The 22,996-nt window shown below is 43.7% G+C and overlaps 1 protein-coding gene across 1 annotated transcript in view; it reads right to left on the bottom strand.

The window, feature by feature from the left end:
- FLII (FLII actin remodeling protein) overlaps nucleotides 1–20,514 on the bottom strand; it is a gene marked incomplete at its 3' end in the record, with an annotated part of 40,493 nt that extends 19,979 nt beyond the window's left edge. The window contains 6 exon segments of the mRNA XM_056535539.1: nucleotides 75–236; nucleotides 1,911–1,996; nucleotides 4,902–4,982; nucleotides 5,107–5,178; nucleotides 7,768–7,878; nucleotides 20,247–20,514. Of these exon segments, the coding sequence (XP_056391514.1) occupies nucleotides 75–236; nucleotides 1,911–1,996; nucleotides 4,902–4,982; nucleotides 5,107–5,178; nucleotides 7,768–7,878; nucleotides 20,247–20,309 (575 nt within the window).
- Nucleotides 20,515–22,996: the final 2,482 nt, after the last annotated feature.

Below are 22,996 nucleotides of genomic sequence, written 5' to 3'. Positions count from 1 at the left end.
GAAGCAACTTGCTGTGATATGTGCTCATCTATGCAACGGCCCGAGTCATGACAGCATTGCCAGGGCATGCTCACCTGAGTTGGGCGTGCATCAGGGGGTTATTATTGAGGATAAGCGTCTGCAGGTGCACCAGTCTCCGCATCTGTGGAGGCAAACTGTCCAGCTTGTTGTCGCTGAGGTCCAGGTAGAGCAGATCGGTCAGGTTTATGAAGAGCTGATTGGGAATGTTGTCGATGCTGAGGATGAAGAATAGAAAGAGGTCACTCATGTGCAGACATCATAAAGCATTATCCTTGCTTAAAGGGGTACTCCGGTGGAATTTTTTTTTTATATCAACTGGTGCCAGGGTTAAGTTAAAGGGGTACTCCGGTGGAAAACTTTTTTGTTTTTTAATCAACTGGTGCCAGGAAGTTAAACAGATTTGTAAATTACTTCTATTAAAAAAAAAAAAAAATCTTAATTCTTCCAGAACTTATTAGCTGCTGCATACTACAGAGGAAATTCTTTTCTTTTTGGAACACAGAGCTCTCTGCTGACATCACGAGCACAGTGCTCTCTGCTGACATCTCTGTCCATAGCAGCATATGTTTGCTATAGGGATTTTCTCCTACTCTGGACAGTTCCTAAAATGGACAGAGATGTCAGCAGAGAGCACTGTGCCCATGATGTCAGCAGAGAGCTCTGTGTTCCAAAAAGAAAATAATTTCCTCTGTAGTATTCAGCAGCTAATAAGTACTGGAAGGAGTAAGATTTTTTTTTTTTTTTTTTTTTAATAGAAGTAATTTACAAATCTGTTTAACTTCCTGGCACCAGTTGATTAAAAAACAAAAAAAAGTTTTCCACCGGAGTACCCCTTTAACTTAACCCCCTCCCAACCCTTGACGTACACTTACGTCATGGGGCAGGTGAGGGAGCCAGGCCCGCATCATACCCACAAGGTGCAGGCTGATAACTGCTGGTAATGACGGACATCACATCTCTCCAATGTGTTGTTTAACTGTTTAGATGCCAAGATCAATAGCGATTGCTGCATCAAAACAGTTTTTAGATGCGTCATTGGTGGTGCAGCGGCCCCACCGCCCCAGACTTCCCCCTTCAGAGCAGCCCAAGGGTTGTCATAGTAATAGAACACCAATCTCACAGATTAATTAAACAACTGCCTTTAATAGGCCCCTTGGTTAAATGAAAAACAAAATAAAATAAATAAAAATAAAAAAAACACTATTTCTAAGTTATGTTTTAAAGGGGTACTCCGGTGCTCAGTGTTTTGGAAAAAACGGTTCCAAACGCTGGAGTCAGGAGCTCGTGACGTCATAGCTCCGCCCCCTCGTGCCGTCACACCCCGCCCCGTCAATGCAAGTCTATGGGAGGGGGCGTGACGGTTGTCACGCCCCCTCCCATAGACTTGCATTGAGGGGGATGACATCATGAGGGGGCGGGGCTATGACGTCACGAGCTCCCAGCGCCGGCTCCAGCGTTCGGAACAGTTTGTTCCAAACGCTGAGCAGCGGAGTACCCCTTTAAGGGTTATAGTCCTATTTAAAAACTATTTTCTGTAATGTAGCGTATATGCTGCATATTTTACCCTGCGTATTTTAGATTTAAAGTGTATTTCAGTGCCAGCAAAGTCTATAAGTGTTTTTTATTACTCCCATAGACTTTGCCAGCACAGAAATATGCAGCGTATTTCAAATCTGAATTACAAAGCGTAAATTACGCTGTGTATACGTTACTTGGGACTCTACCCTTAGGGTGTGTATCCATACGTAGAGTATCATGCACATATTTGATGCTGCAGATTTAATGCAGTGTTTAGTTATTTAGTTTACATTGAAATCTGGGGCATCAAATATGCGCAGAATACTGGACGTGTGAACGGACCCTTTAGACTCTGAATGGAGAGGTCTCACCTGTTATGGCTGAGGTTGAGGACCAGCATGTTCTTAGCATTTTCCAGCTCTCGCGGGCACTCCGTCAGCTGGTTATAACTGAGGTCCTGCAAGGCAAAAGATTATTTTTACCTATAAGTTTCTAGTTCAGAGCAAATCGCCAGACTGGACATAGAAGACTGATTGGAAACAACCAATAAGACAGATAATATCAGATTTCATCTCTACTACAGAAATACCTGATCAATTTGAAAGCGATGTGTGATCATGACCCAAGGAGCAGGGTCACATACCGTATTTTTCGCCGTATAAGACGCACTTTTTCTTCCCCAAAACTGGGGGGGAAAAGTCGGTGCGAATACACCCCTATGGCGAATACACCCCTATCGCCATCAACGGCCGGGACCCACGGCAAATACAGGGCATCACCGCGATGTATTAACCCTTCAGACGCGGCGATCAAAGCTGACCGCCGCATCTGAAGGGAAAGTGACACTAACCCGGCTGTTCAGTCGGGCTGTTCGGGACCGCCACGATTTCACCGCGGCGGTCCCGAACAGCCCGACTGAATAGCCGGGTTAGTGCTTACAGGACACCGGGAGGGACCTTACCTGCCTCCTCGGTGTCTTCTCCGTTCAGGGATCCCCTGTATGGCCGGCGCTCTCCTTCCTCGTCATCACGTCGTCGCGTACGTGCGTCGGCGTGCGTAATGACGTGATGGCGGTGGCGGAGAGCGAGGATACCCGGCCGGCAGCAGAGACGTTCCGGAGCGATGGGGACACGGCGACAGCGATGGAGCGACATCCAGGGCAGCGGTGACGGGTCCGGAGCGGCGGGGAGACGTGAGTATTACCTCCTATGCAGTGGTCTTCAATCTGCGGACCTCCAGATGTTGCAAAACTACAACTCTCAGCATGCCCGGACAGCCAACGGCTGTCCGGGCATGCTGGGAGTTGTAGTTTTGCAACATCTGGAGGTCCGCAGATTGAAGACCACTATTGGGTTCAAAATCTAAATTTTTTTAGATTTTGCAACTATAAATTGGGTGCGACTTATACGCCGGTGCGTCCTATAGGGCGAAAAATACGGTACTTTGGAGGCCATTAAAATGGTACTCCGGTGGAAAACATTTTTTTTTATTTAATCAACTGGTGCCAGCAAGTTAAACAGATTTGTAAATAACTTCTATTAAAAACAATCTTTATCCTTCCAGTACTTCTTAGCAGCTGTATATTACAGAGAAAGTTCTATTGTTTTTGGATTTCTTTTTTTTTTCTGTCCACAGTGCTCTCTGCTGACACCTCTGTCTGTATCAGGAACTGTCCAGAGAAGCAAAGGTTTGCTATGGGGATTTGCTCCTGTTCTGGACAGTTCCTGATATGGACAGTGGTGTAAGCAGAGAGCACTGTGGTCAGAAAAAAGAAATCCAAAAAGAAAAAAAACTTTCTCTCTAGAATATAGCAGCTAATAAGTACTGGAAGGATAAAGATTTTTTAATAGAAGTAATTTACAAATTTGCATAACTTTCTGGCACCAGTTGCTTAAAAAAATAAAATAAAAATGTTTTCCATTGGAGTACCCCCTTTACGCCTGTGTGATTATACCCACTAGGTCACTTTCTATAAGGTATGAGGTTTTTTAACTTTATGTGCCTGCTCGACCTTCTCATGGGCACCAGGGGGCACACTTCCATAGGTTTGATTTTGTCGCACTTCTGTAAAAAATCAAAACTACATGCAGTAAAATTTATACGTTTAAAACTGTCATCTTCTGACCCCTATAACTTTTTTTTATTTTTCTGCGTATGGGGTGGTATGGGGCTCATTTGTGCCAGGATCAGAAGTTTTTAGCGGTACCATTTTTGTATTGATCAGACGTTTTGATCGCTTTTTATTCATTTTTTTAGGATATTATAAGTGACCAAAAATACGCTATTTTGGAATTTTGTTTTTTTTGCGCGTGCGCCATTGACCGTGCGGTTTAATTAATGATATTTTTTATAGCGCGGACATTTACGCACGTGGTGATTCCATATATGTTTATATTTCTTTTTACTTACATGTTTTTTTTTTTAATGGGAAAAGGGGGGTGATTTGGACTTTTATTAGGGAAAGGGTTAAATCACATTTAACCTTATTTTACCTTACCTTACCTTATTTTTAATTTTTTTTTTTTTACACTTTTTTTTTGCAATGTTATAGCTCCCATAGGGGGCTATAACACTGCATACACTGATTGCCAGCACTGTTCACTGCAAAGCCATAGCTTTGCATTGATCAGTGTTATTGGCGGTCGATTGCTCAAGCCTGGATCTCAGGCTTGGAGCAATCAATCGCCGATCGGATGCGCCGGAGAAAGGTGAGTGACACTCCGCTTGCCTCCTAGCTGATCGGGACAACGCATTTTCACTGCGGTGGTCCCGATCAGCTTCACTGAGCAGCCGGGAAACTTCTACTTTTGTTTTAGACACAGTGTTCCACTTTGAACACCATTTCTAAAGGGTTAATAGTGTGCAGCACCGCGATCGCTGCTGCGCGCTATTAGCCCTGGGTCCCGGCTTCAGTTACATGTCGGGACTGACCCGATATGATGTGGGGTCACCACGTGACCCCACGTTATATCGCGGGAGCCGGCCAAGGACGAAAATATACGTCCGTGTTTGTTAAGGGGTTAAGGTACATTCACACTGAGGAAATTTCTTAGTAGTTCTGCGCTGTTCAAAATGACCCCGAATTGGTGATTATGGTCTCTGCAATTTGCTGAGGACAAAAGCGCCATCCCATTGACCAACAGCACTGCTCTGGCGGATTCCGACGGAAGATCGGACATGTTCTATCCTACACCAGAATCCAATTTCTTACCCGGAAGATGCAATGTGCAAAACATGTGGCGAAATATCCCATTGAAATTAATGAGAGGCTGCTGCAAGGTGTAATCCACGTAGAATATCCTTGTGAACAGGGCCTTATATTACAGTGACGGACGGTGTCCACATCCTTCTTTCATACTTACCAATACAGAGAGGTCATCCAGCTGGAAGATGTCATCCGGGATCCCAGAATTCTTCAGGCTGTTGGCACGAGCTACGATAGCCTGGGAATAGAACGTAAAAGCATCATATGCGCGGTGTACAGATAGAACAGGAAAGGTATGGTGCTGTGTATGTGTGCAGTACAGATGATCGCAGGATACCAGGGAGAAGGCCAGGACTACTCACCCGAAGGCAGGGCAGGGACGACAGCTCGCCATGTAATGTGGTCAGGCTGTTGTGACTCACCGATAGGTGCTCCTGTAGAGGAATACAAAGATTTATTATCTATAGCCACACGTGCAATTTTATTCACTCAAATGCATCTAATATAAAAAAATAAAAAATAAAAATTATATATATATATATATATATATATATATATACACACACACACATATACATACACACACACTTATTAATATAATATAATAACATAATAAATCTAATAATTATAATATTAATATAATGTAAAGAATAATAATATGCAATTATTATTAATAACATAACTATTGTAACATAATAAATGTAAATCTAATAATTATAATATTAATATAATGCAAATAATAAAAAAGGCATATATTATTTATTATTATTAACAACAATTATTGTAACATAAATTGAAATCTAAGAATTATAATATTAATATAATGCAAATAATAATAATAAAATGCATATTATAATAATAATAATAATAATAGAGATGAGCGAATTTACAGTAAATTCGATACGTCACGAACTTCTCGGCTCGGCAGTTGATGTCTTATCCTGCATAAATGAGTTCAGCTTTCCGGTGCTCCGGTGGGCTGGAAAAGGTGGATAAAGTCCTAGGAAAGAGTCTCCTAGGACTGTATCCACCTTTTCCAGCCCACCGGAGCACCTGAAAGCTGAAAGCAGGATGAGGCATCAACTGCCGAGCCGAGAAGTTCGTGACGAATCGAATTTACTGTAAATTCGCTTATCTCTAATTAATAACATAATTATTGTAACACAATACATTTATAATAATATAACATAAAAATCATATAATGCAAATCATAATCATGGTCATAATGCATATTATTATTATTATTACAATATAATAACATAATATACTGTAATAATAATTATTAATCATAATAATAATTAAATTACTAATAATAATAATAATAATTATATAAAAAAAATTTTTTTTCAAACAATGGTAATTCCCAATTTCTTACCCTGTAGTGATCTGAATGAGGGCACAGTAGCCTACGGGAGCGCATACGGCAGGGGAGAGCTAAAAACTTGCGCTCCCGTATACCTTTCTATGCGCTCCCGTATGTCATTCATTTCAATGAGCCGGCCGCAGTGAAACGTTCAGTCGGTTCATTTTTGCCCCATATGCGCTTTTACAACCGAACCTTAAACCGTGGTCGACCACAGTTTTAGGTGCGGGGGGAAAAGCGCATACGGGGCAAAAATGAACCGACCGGACCGAACGTTTCACTCCGTCCGGCTCATTGAAATTAATTACATACGAGAACGCATAGAAAGGCATACGGGAGCGCAAGCTTTTAGCTCTCCCCTGCCATTTGCGCTCCCGTATGGGGGAAAACGTAACGGGAACCCAGCCTTACACAGCCTGAGCCTCCTGTTTCATAAACACAGCACAAGCAGTGGCTTGTATTCTGCTGACTGATCTGCAGGGCAAAACAGAGACATTTGACTCCCCCTTCTCTATTGGATCTCTCATAAAGAAGGCAATTCAGGTAACAGATATGTAAGGGTAGACTATTATAGACTTTGGAGACTAATTAAAACAGTGTTTCCCAACCAGTGTGCCTCCAGCTGTTGCAAAATTACAACTCCCAGCATGCCCGGACAGCCAACGGCTGTCCGGGCATGCTGGGAGTTGTAGTTTTGCAACAGCTGGAGGCACACTGGCTGGGAAACGCTGCTCCACACACCATTAGATGACCCCTGAAAAGACCCTTCCAAAAAAGATCCAGAAGAGGGGTTATATATACACAAAAAACAGCTGTTCATACTGGTGCAAAGCTGAAGAAGCCCATTGTGTTCCACCATATCCCCCAACCTGTTGCAAAACTACAACTCCCAGCATGTCCATGCTGGGGGGTTGTAGTTTTGCAACAGCTGGCGGACCACGTTTGGAGAAATATTGGTATACCAGATAGTCAGCAACAGCACCTGGGACCCCCAGTATACATGTACACTGAACCCCAGGGGTTAAAGGGGTCCTCCGGTGGAAAACTTTTTTTTAAATTTTTTTTATTTTTACTCAACTGGTGCCAGAAAGTTAAACAGATTTGTAAATTACTTCTATTAAAAAAATCTTAATCCTTCCAGTACTTATTAGCTGCTGTTTACTATAGAGGAAATTATTTTCTTATTGGATTTCTTTTCCGTCACGACCACAGTGCTCTCTGCTGAGACCTCCGTCCATGTCAGGAACTGTCCAGAGCAGGACAGGTTTGCTATGAGGATTTTCTCCTGCTCTGGACAGTTCCTGACACGGACAGAGGAGTCAGCAGAGAGCACTGTGGTCAGACAGAAAGGAAATTCAAAAAAGAAACTTCCTCTGTAGTATACAGCAGCTGATAAGTACTGGAAGGGTTAAGATTTTTTAATAGAAGTAATTTACAAATCTGTTTAACTTTCTGGCACCAGTTGAAAAAAAATAAAAAATAAATAAGTTTTCCACCAGAGTACCCCTTTAATAAATTAGAAGATATGGAGCCATGTTGTTTCTTTGGATGCAATGATGTATAATAGACCCCCACCATGGCTGCCACCAGTAATTGTCACCATGCAGGGTACCCACACAGGGGCCAGTGATGGAAGACTTGGTGGCCCCTTATATCTCACCAATTTGTGCAGAGAAGACAGCTCTTCCGGCAGGTAGCACAGCCCGGTCCTGTTCAGCTTCAGCCATCGCAGGCTCGACATAGACCTGACATGTTCAGGAAAGTATCCACCCTGCAGAGAGAGAAGGCATCATGGCCGTCACACACTTGGCATCTACAGATTAAAAAAAATAAAAATCCTAAAATAATCCTACCAGTACTTATCAGCTGCTGAAGTTGAGTTGCTCTTTTCTGTCTGACAACAGTGCTCTCTGCTGACACCTGTCTGTCTGTCTCAGGAACTGTCCAGAGTAGGAGCAAATCCCCATAGCAAACCTCTCCTGCTAAGGACAGTTCCTGAGACAGACAGAGGCGTCAGCAGAGAGCACTGCGGGCAAACAGGAAAGAACAACTCAACTTCAGCAGCTGATAAGTACTGGAAGGATTAATATATATATATATATATTTTTTTTTTTTTATAGAAGTCATTTACAAATCTGTTTAACTTTCTGGAGCCAGTTGATATGAAAAAATAGTTTTTAACTGGAATACCCCTTTAAAGGTCTAAGGAAATCACTGTGAGGCCTATAGACAGTGGGAGTGAGTCACAGGGCGGAGCGGACACTCCCAGGACTAGTAAAGCCCGAAACAACCACCACAAAGATTATAGGATCCTATTGTGTGTAGGGATGACAACCCCTGTTTATATGCCTATTAGAGCAGTGATCTCCAAACGGTGTGCCTCACGCTATTGCAAAACTACAACTCCCAGCATGCCCGGACACCCATCGGCTGTCTGGACATGCTGGGAGTTGTAGTTTTCCAACATCTGGAGGTCCACAGTTTGGAGACCACTGCTTTAGGGTATACGAAGGTATATCAGACAGCATTCTCCGACCTAGCTGTTGCACAACTACTCCCATCACCTCTTAGACCGGTGTTTCCCAAACAGGGTGCCTCAGGCTGTTGCAAAACTAACATGCTGGGAGTTGTAGTTTTGCAACATCTGGAGGCACCCTGGTTGGGAAACACTAATCTAGCCTTTGGCTGTCCAAATTATGGACCTCCAGCTGCTGCAAAACTACAACTCCCAGCATACCCGGAAAGCCGTTGGCTGTCCAGGTATGCTGGGAGTTTTCGTTTTTCAACAGCTGGAGGCACCCTGGTTGGGAAACACTGATCTAGCCTTTGGCGGTCCAAACTGTGGTCCTCCAGCTGCTGCAAAACTACAACTCCCAGCATACCTTTGGCTGTCCAAACTGTGGACCTCCAGCTGTTGCAAAACTACAACTCCCAGCATGCCCGGACAGCCAACGGCTGTCCGGGCATGCTAGGAGTTGTAGTTTTGCAACAGCTGGAGGCACCCTGTTTGAAACACACTGCCCTAGACCTTGCAATACAAGTGTTTCCCCCCCACAGGTTGGGCAAAGCTAGCGATAAATAGGATGCAGCAGAGCCGAGCGCAAACTGTTATGAAAACGGAAGCCGATCCTCCATGACGCATTGTCCCGAGCGCTCTACGCACCGCCGCCTCCATTGTGCGCTATACAAAGCCGCTGTGCGTATCAATCCCACTGTACAGGAATGCATCGTTACAGTGTTTCAGTCCCTCGCGCACCTTGTTGACCTAAGCAGATGTAAGATTTTTTTTTTTGGGGGGGGGGGGGGGGGGTTATACCTATTGGGGTTCACACTGCGTTTTTGCCACAGTTTCCATACGTTTAAATTTAGCTGTAAGCAAAAACGTAGTCAGCTACGCCAAAAAAAACGTATAAGTTACATTCTTATTTTTTTTTTATATTATAAATGTAAGTCAATGGGAAAAAGGCTCTGCTGTATAGCACACAGCAGTATCTGTTTACGTATATATGCTTTTTAAATGGAGCGCAATTACGCTGTGTGAACGCGTCCTTATAGGAAGCAGCTGTACTAATACACTGTGTAGGGGAGCTAGGAGATGACCCCCAACATCTGGTGGCGTCCCTTTGTCCCGGTTTGGGTCACTGCCTCTATATTTAGTTACAAAAGGTCCACACATTCCTGTAGAGAGGGGGGGGGGCCGCAGCTCCAGCCCTACAGCAGTGTTTCCCAACCAGTGTGCCTCCAGCTGTTGCAAAACTACACCTCCCAGCATGCCCAGCATGATATATAGTGTGAACCCCGCCTAATACAGGACAAAAGAATGAACTATATATAGTGTGAACACAGCCATTTGCACGGTGCAGCGGCATCCCATGAAAAACGGTGGGACTCTGCTGCAACAGAATTTCCAAGCTGAATTTTTCCGCCGCATTCCACTCACAAATTCCGTCATTGGAATATAGCCTTATTCATGATTAGAAAAACATAGCTGCTTTCATTTAAAACAGCGCCACACCTTTCTTCAGGTTGTGTGTGGCATTACGACTCGGCTCCATTCACTTCAGTGGAGTTGCAATACCAAGCACAAACTGAGGACAAGAGTGGCGCTGTTTCTGAAACAAAGCAGCTATGTTTTTCCTGGATAACCCCCTTTTTAAGGTCACTTGTATAAATGTAGCATACCACCTTGCTAATGTTTTTTCCGTAAATTTACATGCTGCATCGCGGATCCTTACACAGGCCAGAACTATGGCTGTGTGGTTAGGAAGAAGGTGATGTATTTGGAGGAGCTGAAACGTGGCACTCAGGATTTCGGTGGGTGCTTGCAGCACGTTCTGTCTGTTTATATTTCTCTACTATCATCTTTGCTCTGAATGCCCCCTCCCCCCCACCCGCATGAACGATCATCCATTATCTCTTCTTCTAAATAATGCTGTGCATAGATATATTGCCCTATGTCAGTGTTTCCCAACCAGTGTGCCTCCAGCTGTTGCAAAACTTCAACTCCCAGCATGCTATAGTGTGAACCAAGCCTAATACAGGACAATAGAATTAACTATATAGTGAACACAGCCATGTCTGTACATTATAAAAGTGTTTCCCAACCAAGGTGCCTCCAGCTGTTGCAAAACTACAACTCCCAGCAGGCCCGGACAGCCATTGGCTGTCAGGGCCTGCTGGGAGTTGTAGTTTTGCAGCAGCTGGAGGCACCCTGGTTGGGAAACACTGCGGTAGAAGATGCAAAACTGGTTCTGAGCAGCGTTTTCCCAAACAAAGTGTCTCCAGCTGTTGCAAAACTACAACTCCCAGCATGCCATGACCGCCTTTGGTGCACAGGCTCCTCCAGACAGATGATGTCAGGGGGTAAGGAGGATCGGACATGCTGAATTACAACATAAGGAAGTGACTGATTCTAGCTAACTCCCCTTTCCCCATTGACAATGCATGTACACACAGCCCAATAGAGCGTGCATGTGTATTGGAAGTCAGAGTTGTAGTGCTCGGAGTTGTAGTTTTGCAACAGCTAGGCACACTGTTGAGGCTCACAATTTTAATCTCCTTATCTCTCCCACATGTTCAGGCATGCTGGGAGTTGCAGTTTTGCAACAGCTGGAGGCACCCTGGTTGGGAAACACTGTCCTTGAGGCTCACAATGTAATCTCCTTATCTCTCCCACACTAAGGAGAACTTCGGAGGAATAAAAATATCTCAAGGATCAGAAGTATGTGCATGGAGTGTGGGAGGAAACACTGCAACGACACCGCATCCAGATTATACTGCCAGATAATGGCGCCCCCTAATGTCAGTGCCTGTGTATTCACTTGTGTACTGTCACCAGCAACAGCTGCTGCCCTTCATCTCCCCCCGGGGTGTGCAAGGGGCTAAATATAATTTAGTGATGGCCGGAGTGAGTGACAGAGAGTCACCGGAGGAGGGGTGGGGGGCAAACTACAACTGGTCCGACAGAGAGATATAGATATATATGTATAAATACTCGAAGATATGACCCTCTGCTGCAACGTAAAGTAGTGAGTGCACAGTGGTGCCCCCTCAAAATAACTCAATACACAGCCCTTAAAGGGGTTCTCCGGTGCTTACACATCTTATCCCCTATCCAAAGGATAGGGGATAAGATGCCTGTTCGCAGGAATCCCGCCGCTGGGGACCCCCGGGATCTTGCACGCGGCACCCTGTTTATAATCAGTCCCCAGAGTGCGTTCGCTCCGGGTCTGATTACCGGCGACCACAGGGCCGACGGCGTGTGAAGTCACGCCTCCGCCCCCGTGTGATGTCACGCTCCGCCCCTCAAAGCAAGCCTATGGGAGGGGGCGTAATACCTGTCACGGAGCGGCGGAGCGTGATGTCACACGGGGCGGGGACGTCACACGCCGTCTGCCCTGTGGTCGCCGGTAATCAGACCCGGAGTGAACACGCTCTGGGGACTGATTATAAACGGGGTGCCACGTGCAAGATCCCGGGGGTCCCCAGCGGCGGGACTCCCGCGATCAGGCATCTTATCCCCTATCCTTTGGATAGGGGAGAAGATGTCTAAGCACCGGAGAACCCCTTTAAAGGGGTACTCTGGTGAAATATAAAAAAAAAAAAAAAAAAAATGATTTCTATATAAAAATCTTAATCCTTCCAGTACTTATCAGCTGCTGTATGCTCCACAGGAAGTTGTGTAGTTCTTTTCTGTCTGACCACAGTGCTCTCTGCTGACACCTCTGTCCGTATCAGGAACTGTCCAGAGCAGGAGAGGTTTGCTATGGGGATTTTCTCCTGCTCTTGACAGTTCCTGACATGGACAGAGATGTCAGCAGAGAGCACTGTGGTCAGACAGAAAAGAATTATACACCTTCCTCTGGAGCATACAGCAGCTGATAAGTACTGGAAGGATTAAGATTTTTTTTTTTTTTTTTAAATAGAAGTAATTTACAAATCAGTTTAACTTTCTGGAGCCAGTTGATATGAAAAAAAATTGTTTTCCACCGGAGTACCCCTTTAATGTCTAACCCCAAAGCGAGTACACCCCTAAGGGGAAATGTCCAAATCGGGCCCAATTAGCCATATTCCCTCTCCGATGTCACGTGACCCAGTGTTACAAAGTCTCAGGAGTGAATGGGGAGCAGGTATCTTAAAATGGTGTTATCGCTCTCACACTCTCTAATACTGGTCAACATGGCTCCTCATGGCAAAGAGTTCTCTGAGGATCTGAAAATAAAGAATTGTTGCTCTACATAAAGATGGCCTAGGCTATAAGAAGTTTGTCAGGACCCTGAGACTGAGCTGCAGCACGGAAGGAAAGACCATACAGCGGTTCCACTCAGAACAGGCCCCGCCATGGTCGAGCAAAGAAGTTGAGTGCACGTGCTCAGCGTCATATCCAGAGGTTGTCTTTAGGAAAAAAGACAAATCAGTGCTGTCAGCTTTGCTGCAGAGGTTGAAGGGGTAGGGCGGTCAGCCTGTCAGTGCTCAGACCCTAGGCTGCACACTGCATCAAATTGGTCTCCAAAAGGAGGAAGCACAAGAAATCCTACAGTTTGCTGGAGACAAGCGACTAAGGTCATGGATTACTGGAACCTTCTCCTGGGGTCCGATGAGACTAAGATAAACTTATTGGGTTGAGATGGGTTCAGGCGAGTGGTGACAATAAGGTGAGGAGTAGAGATGAGCGAACTTACAGTAAATTCGATTCGTCACGAACTTCTCGGCTCGGCAGTTGATAACTTTTTTCTGCATAAATTAGTTCAGCTTTCAGGTGCTCCGGTGGGCTGGAAAAGGTGGATACAGTCCTAGGAGACTCTTTCCTAGGAATGTATATATAACAGTGGTCTTCAACCTGCAGATCTCCAGATGTTGCAAAACTACAACTCCCAGCATGGCCGGACAGCCGTTGGCTGTCCGGGCATGCTGGGAGTTGTAGTTTTGCAACATCTGGAGGTCCGCAGGTTGGAGACCGCTGGTCTATAACATCCACCAGCTCCGTGATGTCATCATGGAGGAGGGAAGAGGACTCTGGGGGACAACCTGTGAAGATCTGGTGATTAAAGGGACACTCCACTGGAAAATATTTTTGTTAAAATCAACTGGTGCTAGAAAGTTAAACAGATTTGTAAATCACTTCTATTAAAAAAAAATCCTAATCCTTCCAGTACTTATCAGCTGCTGTATACTACGGAGGAAGTTATTTTCTTTTTGAATTTCCTTTCTGCTTGAAAACAGTGCTCTCTGCTGACACTTCTGTCCATGTCAGGAACTGTCCAGAGCGTGAGAGGTTTGCTATGGGGATTTGCTTCTACTCTGGACAGTTCCTGACATGGACAGAGGTGTCAGCAGAGAGCACTGTGGTCAAACAGAAAATAAAAAAATTAATTAATAAAAAAAGAACTTCCTGTGGAGCATACAGCAGCTGATAAGTACTGGAAAGATTAGTTTATATATATATATATATATATATATATATATATATATATATATATATATATATATATATATAGTAGTAATTTACAAATCTGTATAACCTTTTTGCACCAGTTGATTAAAAAAAAAAAAAAAAAAAAAAAAATTATATATATTTTCCAGTGGAATACCCCTTTAAGGCAGTGCTGGGAAATAATGGTGGGCACACAAAATATTATAGACACTCTTTGGGCCCGATTTAAACATTTCCACTTAGGGGTGTAAACACTGTTATACACACTGGAGGAGGTTTATCAAAGCCTGTGCAAAGGAAAAGCCCAGTTGCCCATAGCAACCAATCAGATCTCTACTTTCATTTTGCAGAGGCCTTGTTAAAAATGAAAGAAGCGATCTGATTGGTTGCTATGGGCAACTGGGCAACTTTTGCTCTGGACAGGTTTTGATAAATCTCCCCCTATAAAGTATACTCACTATTGGGGAGATTTATCAAAACCTGTGCAGAGGAAGAGTGGTGTAGTTGCCCATAGCAACCAATCAGATTGCTTCTTTCATTTTCCACAGGCCTCTAAAGAGGCCTGTGGAAAATGAAAGAAGCAATCTGATTGGTTGCTATGGGCAACTGCACCACTCTTCCTCTGCACAGGTTTTGATAAATCTCCCCCTATATTTCTTCAGTGTTGTCAAATGAAAACATAAAAGATATTTACAGAAATATGAAATATACTGTATATATGCTCCCGTATGTGTGTACAGCGAGACCCCCATGATTGCATTATAAAGTGGTCTTCCGACCGGCAGTGTCATGATCACTCCCGGCTGTCGTACATATCAGACACACAGCGCTGCCGTCATATATATATATATATATATATATATATATATATATATTATGGCTCGGTATTGAAGATATAACAATGTCCTGAAGACTGTTCAGCCCTGGCAGATATCTAACACTTTGGGGACCCCCTGAACTCCCTCAGGGGGACAATAGGACCCAGTTCTCTCCTGGAGAGGGGGGGGGGAAATCAGGGCTCTGTCCTCAATCTTCCATCTCCATGGATAACTTTTTCTTCGCACACAATATATATCACCTCATAGAAAGTCATTTTTATCTAATTGTCCATTTATTGGTAATTTAAAGGGGTACTCCGTCCCAAAGACATCTTATCCCCTATCCAAAAGGATAGGGGATAAGATGTCTAACCTCGGGGGTCCCGCCGCTGGGGACCCCGCAATCTTGCATTCAGCACCCACCTCGGGGAGCTGCACACCGCACTGCCAGCTCAGAATCTGCCGTGTGACGATCACGGGGCCGGAGTATAGTGACGTCACGCCCCGCCCCCGCTATGCAAGTCTATGGGAGGGGGCGTGATAATAAATATATATCTATGTATTATGTATATGCTCCTGTATGTGACAGTATGTATTAAGAATATTCTCCGGCATGTATTATGTATTTGCTCCTGTATGTGATAGTATATGCTCTAGTATGTATTATGTATATGCTCCGGTACGTGATAGTATGTATTATGTATATGCTCTGGTATGTATTATGTATACGCTCCTGTGACAGTATGTATTATGTATATGCTCTGGTATGTATTATGTATATGCTCCTGTATGTGACAGTATGTATTATGTATATGCTCCTGTATGTATTATGTATATGCCCCGGTACTTGATAGTATGTATTATGTATATGCTCCTGTATGTATTATGTATATGCTCCGGTACTTGATAGTATGTATTATGTATATGCTCCTGTATGTATTATGTATATGCTCCGGTACTTGATAGTATGTATTATGTATATGCTCCGGTACGTGATAGTATGTATTATGTATATGCTCCGGTACGTGATAGTATGTATGTATTATGTATATGCTCCTATATGTATTATGTATATGCTCCTGTACATGATAGTATGTATGCATTATAAATATGCTCCGTTATGTGATAATATGTATGTATTATGTATATGCCCCGGTACTTGATAGTATGTATTATGTATATGCTCCTGTATGTATTATGTATATGCTCCGGTACTTGATAGTATGTATTATGTATATGCTCCGGTACGTGATAGTATGTATGTATTATGTATATGCCCCGGTACTTGATAGTATGTATTATGTATATGCTCCTGTATGTATTATGTATATGCCCCGGTACTTGATAGTATGTATTATGTATATGCTCCTGTATGTATTATGTATATGCCCCGGTACTTGATAGTATGTATTATGTATATGCTCCTGTATGTATTATGTATATGCCCCGGTACTTGATAGTATGTATTATGTATATGCTCCGGTACGTGATAGTATGTATGTATTATGTATATGCTCCTATATGTATTATGTATATGCTCCTGTACATGATAGTATGTATGCATTATAAATATGCTCCGTTATGTGATAATATGTATGTATTATGTATATGCTCCTGTATGTATTATATATTTGCTCATGCATGTGATAGTATATATATATCTATGTATATGCCCCTGTATGCGATAGTATCTGTGTATTATGAATTTGTTGGTATAAATAGGTATGTCTGTTTCTGAAAGGGGTATTCCAGGCAAAATCTTTTTTTATATACATCAACTGGCGCCGGAAAGTTAAACAGATTTGTAAATTACTTCTATTAAAAAGTCTTAATCCTTCCAATAGTTATTAGCTTCTTAAGTTTTCTGTCTAACTGCTTCCCCATAGAATATCCCCATAGGAACTGCACAGCTCCCGGGACGTGAGTCATCAGAGAGCAGTTAAACAACAAATCAACTTCAGAAGCTAATAACTATTGGAAGGATTAAGATTTTTTAATAGATTTACAATTTACAAATCTGTTTAACTTTCCGGAGCCAGTTGATATAGAAAAAAAAGTTTTGGCCTGGAATACCCCTTTAACTATATCTATACCCATGAGTATGTGTTATGTACAAGTCTATATGCTGCATACATATAACCGAGCATATGTATATTTTATGTACTTATCTAGGAGTATGTATTAGGGATCGACCGATTATCGGTATGGCTGATATTATCGGCCGATAATCATGATTGTGGGCATTATCGGTATCGGCAATTACCTTGCCGATAAGCCGATAATGCCCCCACCACCACATCGCGCCCCCCCCCCCCCCGACCCGCTGCACCGCACCACGACCGCCCCCCCCCGACTCACCGCACCGCCCCCCCCCGACTCACCGCACCGCACCACGACCGCGCCCCCCCCCCCCAACTCACCGCACCGCATCGCCCCCCCCCCCCGACCCGCTGCACCACGACCGCCCCCCCCCCCCCCCCCCCGACTACCGCTACCGCACCGCCGCGTCGCACCCCCCACCGTAGTGCTGGGTGGTATACCTGTATGAACCGGATACCGTTTTTTTTTCTCCCATGGTATGGATTTTTTCCCATACCGCTATACCGGTCGGGCCCCTCCCCCACCCTCCGAGTCAATAAAAAAAATTTAACTTACCCGTAATGGGGGTGGTCCGGGCCATCCATCCTTCGTGTAGTGTCCGGCGGCATTCCGGGTGGAGGGTGAACCGATCCGGGCTGTCCTTCTCCGGGGTCCTCTTCTCCACTCCGGGCAGGCTCCGGCCTAGTACGCTGCATAGACGCCGCTACACCGTGACGTCAGGTGCGTTGCTGCGCGCGGGCGTCACTGGCGCAGCGGCGTCTATGCAGCGTTACTAGGCCGGAGCCTGCCCGGAGTGGAGAAGAGGACCCTGGAGAAGGAGGACAGCCCGGACCGGTTCACCCTCCACCCGGAATGCCGCCGGACACTACAGGAAGGATGGAAGGATGGCCCGGACCACCCTGACAGGCAGGGGGAGAGAAGCGGGTGGTGGCGGCGGCGGCCTATGGCACCGCAAAAGCCACTGCAGTGCATTGATTTAAAGCGCCCGCTTTAAATCAATGATCTGCAGCGGTGTCGTGGGGGGATAAATAGCCGATAACTTATACCGGAATATCGGTATAAGTTATCGGCTATCGGCCCTAACCTGCACCGATTATCGGTATAGGCCCTAAAAAAACGATATTGTTCGATCCCTAGTATGTATACAGTAAGTGTATGAACGGATTTGTCTTGTATATGTTATGTCCATCTCTGTATGACGTCTATATAAGAATCTGTGTGTATGAGCTGAACAATAAGACAGTGGGGGGGGGGGGGGTCTGTATGTGTACACATGACTTATGTTTACGTTTGTATAAGTCTACGTAGGAATCTGCATGTATAATCCTGTTTGTGATGTATGTATATGTATGCATGCATTATAAGTATATAAGTATGTATATGCGTATGCTATGTACGTATGTGCATGTATTGTGTCGGGAACTGTGTGTATATGCTCCTCTGTGACAGTATATAAGTGTACGTGTACATATAACATATACCCATACCTGACCATGTATGTTACATACATATATGCTTGTTTGTATATGCTCCTCTATGCGATAGTATATAAGTGTACGTGTGTATATATAACATATACCCATACCTGACTATGTATGTTACATACAGATCTGTTTTATACACACACATATATATATATACTTGTTTGTATATGCTCCTCTGTGACAGTATATAAGTGTACGTGTACATATAACATATACCCATACCTGACCATGTATGTTACATACAGATCTGTTTTATACATATATACTGTATGCTTGTTTGTATATGCTCCTCTATGTGATAGTATATAAGTGTATGTACGACAAATAAGTCTGCGTGTATATATTACGTACTTACATATAAAGTATGTGTATGAACATTTGTGTGTATGTTATCTTTACGCCTATATAGGCAGTGAGTATATGATCCTGTATGTGATTTACACATCTGATGTAGTGGGAGTATATAAGTATGGGATTGGGTCTGTATGTCCAATTTTTCCGTATTAGTAAGTTTATGTATTATGAGTGTGAATATATGTATGTTTGTATATATGATGTATATACATTATTTCCATACCTATGAGTATATATACAGTAGGTGTATGAATGTATTAGTGTGTATGTATATAGGTATGTGTGTGAGTATATATGAGGAATACATTATTTACATACCTATAAGTATATATACAGTAGGTGTATGAAGGCATTAATGTATATAGATATGTTTGTGTGTGAGTATATATGTATATACATTATTTCCATACCTATGAGTATGTATACAGTAGGTGTATGAATGTATTAGTGTGTATGTATATAGATATGTTTGTGTGAGTATATATGATGTATATATTATTTCCATACATATGAGTATATATACAGTAGGTGTATGAATGTATTAGTGTGTATGTATATATGTATGTTTGTATATATATGTATATACATTATTTCCATACCTATGAGTATGTATACAGTAGGTGTATGAATGTATTAGTGTGTATGTATATAGGTATGTTTGGGAGTATATATGTATATACATTATTTCCATACCTATGAGTATATATACAGTAGGTGTATGAATGTATTAGTGTGTATGTATATAGGTATGTGTGAGAGTATATATGATGTATATACATTATTTCCATACCTATGAGTATATATACAGTAGGTGTATGAATGTATTAGTGTGTATGTATATTAGGTATGTTTGGGAGTATATATGTATATACATTATTTCCATACATATGAGTATATATACAGTAGGTGTATGAATGTATTAGTGTGTATGAGTATTACACATATAATCCCACAGATATATGAGTGATAATGTGTATACCTATAGGCATCTACACAGGCGTTCAACAACCTGTTTCAAAACTACAACTCCCAGCATGCCCGGACAGCAGAAGGCCACGGTAGACATATAATTCTATATATGAGATAGTGACCTATTGTACAGCACTATCTATGGTAGTGTTTCCCAATCAGGGAGCCTCCAGCTGTTGCAAAACTACAACTCCCAGCATGCCCTGACAGCAGAAGGCCGCAGTAGACATATAATTCTATATATGAGATAGTGACCTATTGTACAGCACTATCTATGGAAGTGTTTCCCAATCAGGGTGCCTCCAGCTGTTGCAAAACTACAACTCCCAGCATGCCCGGACAGCCTTTGGCTGTCCGGGCATGCTGGGAGTTGTAGCTTTGCAACAGCTGGAGGCACCTTGGTTGGGAAACACTGATTCATGGCTATATAAGTTATAAATAGTTGACTACTGGGCCTCCTCATGCTCTACCCCTATCTCACCTTAAAATCATTGCCGCTCAGGTCCACCCCTCGGATAAGAGGCAGCACCCCGGTAGCCGCCATTGTCCCGGTTCCAGGGAGGGTCTGTCTGGTGTGAAGAGCAGGAAGCGGTTAAGTCCCGCCCCCTCCTCCGCTCACACAACCTGCCTCACGTCCTGTCACTTAGCCGTACACACCCTAACCCATCCACTTTCTAGCCACGCCCCCCTCACGGTTCTCTCGAGCGCTATCTCCGGATGACTGACAGTTAAAAAGCCAATAAGAAGCGTCATATGCACAACCGGACTTGACAACTAAAGACGTCATGGAAACGCAGGCCTATTGATTGGCCCCTATTTTGAGATGGAAGTTGTTTTTAGTACATTTGAGTGTTATGATTGGTTCAAACTCTCGACATTCTTCGGTGATTGGCTGGTTCTTTATAACCTCTGCTTTGATTGGCTGCTATTCCTTTCGCCTCTTCAGTGATTGGTAAAGAGGCGGGGAGGGGGCCTCAAGGGGTCACTTGTGATTGGCCGGCTGACGGGATGGAGGCGTGTGATTGGTCAGAGTGCTCTGCGGAGCGGAGACCGGACGTAGCCCGCAGGGGGAGCAGCAAAGGCGCGGGAAAGGCCGGTGAGAGCTTCGGGTCAACGGACTAGACGGGGGACGGGGGAGGTGACCGGTGGGACGGGTTCTGCCCTGACTGCGGGGGTTCAGTAACACTGAAACGCGTAAATACGTAGCTAACTCTAGTGGTTCGTGAACTACAAGTCCCAGCTTCCCTGTCCATGTAGTATTATGGCTTTGGTTAGCTAGGCATGCTGGGATATGTAGTTTTACTTTGGCTACTGATGCCCTTTAACATTCTGACTTCCTTGTGTATGTGGGCATCTGCTAGAACAATATATATATATATATATATATATATATATATATAATTTTATTTTTTTTGTGATTTTCTTTATATGTAATCAAAAAAAAAAATCTCCAGCAGATACCATTTATTGAGTCTTAAATTTTGTGCAAAATTTTATTGCGATCTATTATAAATAAAGTTAGTTGAGACAAGCTGTGATGTCAATCGTTCACGTTTTATTGCTGCAGTGCAAAAAGTTTTGCAACTTTTTTTGTGTGTTTTTTGCATTTGTGGACCTAGTTAAGATCTCCGCTTGCTGTCAGTGAATGGGAATTAGACTAGACCAGCAGAACGTTGATTTTTACGTCAATGTGTTCCAACTAGTTGCTCTCCTTGTGCTTCAAGACTACTACTCCATCATGGGTTATCCTGACAAGATGAAAGGTGTAGAGCAACGTCACCTAATCTGGAAAACTACAACTCCCAGCTTGTCTAGATATCCCTTGGCTTTTGAAGCATGATGGGACTTGTAGTCTTCTTGTGAATGGGAGCATTTATTGTTTTTATGTCCAGAAGCTGAAGAGCAGGTACCTCTCACAGCTGAGGGTTTGTTATCATGTCAAGCGCAGCGGACACACCTATATCCTGTCCTTATAGGTTCGTATCAGGTTAGACCAGTGTATCCCAACCAGAGTGCCTCCAGCTGTTGCAAAACTACAACTCCCAGCACGTGCGGACAGCCTTTGGCTTGCATGGGGCTTCTGGCACAGCCATATCCTGATCGCTGTAGTCTCCACCTACAGATCTGTGGGGAAATGTATACAGATATCTTGTCGCCGTTGACCAACCTTTACATTGATGGACGAGTCCAAGTTACCAGAGGGCGCAGTATGTATTTATAAGGGATGAGCGCACCCCGATCTGTGTGGGTGACAGCGAGATGTATCACTGGTATCTCTGCCCAGCTGACAGGATAAATATAGAGATATAGAGATATATATAGATAGAGATATAGATAGATAGATAGATAGAGAGATAGTATATATATATATATATATATATATATATATATATATATGAGAGAGACTAGAGAGAGAGACTAGAGAGAGAGACTAGAGAGAGAGAGAGAGAGAGACTAGAGAGAGAGAGAGAGGACTAGAGAGAGAGAGAGACTGAGAGAGAGAGAGAGAGAGAGAGAGAGACTAGAGAGAGAGAGAGAGACTAGAGAGAGAGAGAGAGAGAGAGAGACTAGAGAGAGAGAGAGAGAGAGACTAGAGAGAGAGAGAGAGACTAGAGAGAGAGAGAGAGACTAGAGAGAGAGATGAGAGAGACTAGAGAGAGAGAGAGAGAGGACTAGAGAGAGAGAGAGAGAGACTAGAGTAGACTAGAGAGAGAGAGACTAGAGAGACTAGAGAGAGAGAGACTAGAGAGACTAGAGAGAGAGAGACAAGAGAGAGAGAGAGACAAGAGAGAGAGAGAGACAAGAGAGAGAGAGAGACAAGAGAGAGAGAGAGACAAGAGAGAGAGAGAGACTAGAGAGAGAGAGAGAGAGAGACTAGAGAGAGAGAGAGAGAGAGAGAGAGAGAGAGAGACTAGAGGGAGGGAGAGAGAGACTAGATAGAGAGAGACTAGAGAGAGAGACTAGAGAGAGAGACTAGAGAGAGAGAGGGAGAGAGAGAGAGACTAGAGAGAGAGAGAGACTAGGGAGGGAGAGACTAGAGGGAGGGAGAGACTAGAGGGAGGGAGAGAGAGACTAGAGGGAGGGAGAGAGAGACTAGAGAGGGAGAGAGAGACTAGAGGGAGGGAGAGAGAGACGAGAGAGGGAGAGAGAGGAGAGACTAGAGAGAGGGAGAGAGACTAGAGAGAGGGAGAGAGAGACTGAGACTAGAGAGAGGAGAGAGAGAGAGACTAG

Source organism: Hyla sarda, chromosome 8, assembly GCF_029499605.1.
Source record: "Hyla sarda isolate aHylSar1 chromosome 8, aHylSar1.hap1, whole genome shotgun sequence".
Taxonomy (NCBI): Eukaryota; Metazoa; Chordata; class Amphibia; order Anura; family Hylidae; genus Hyla; species Hyla sarda.
The sequence above is the reverse complement of the archived record's forward strand: the minus strand, read 5'-3'. Positions and strand labels throughout refer to the sequence as shown.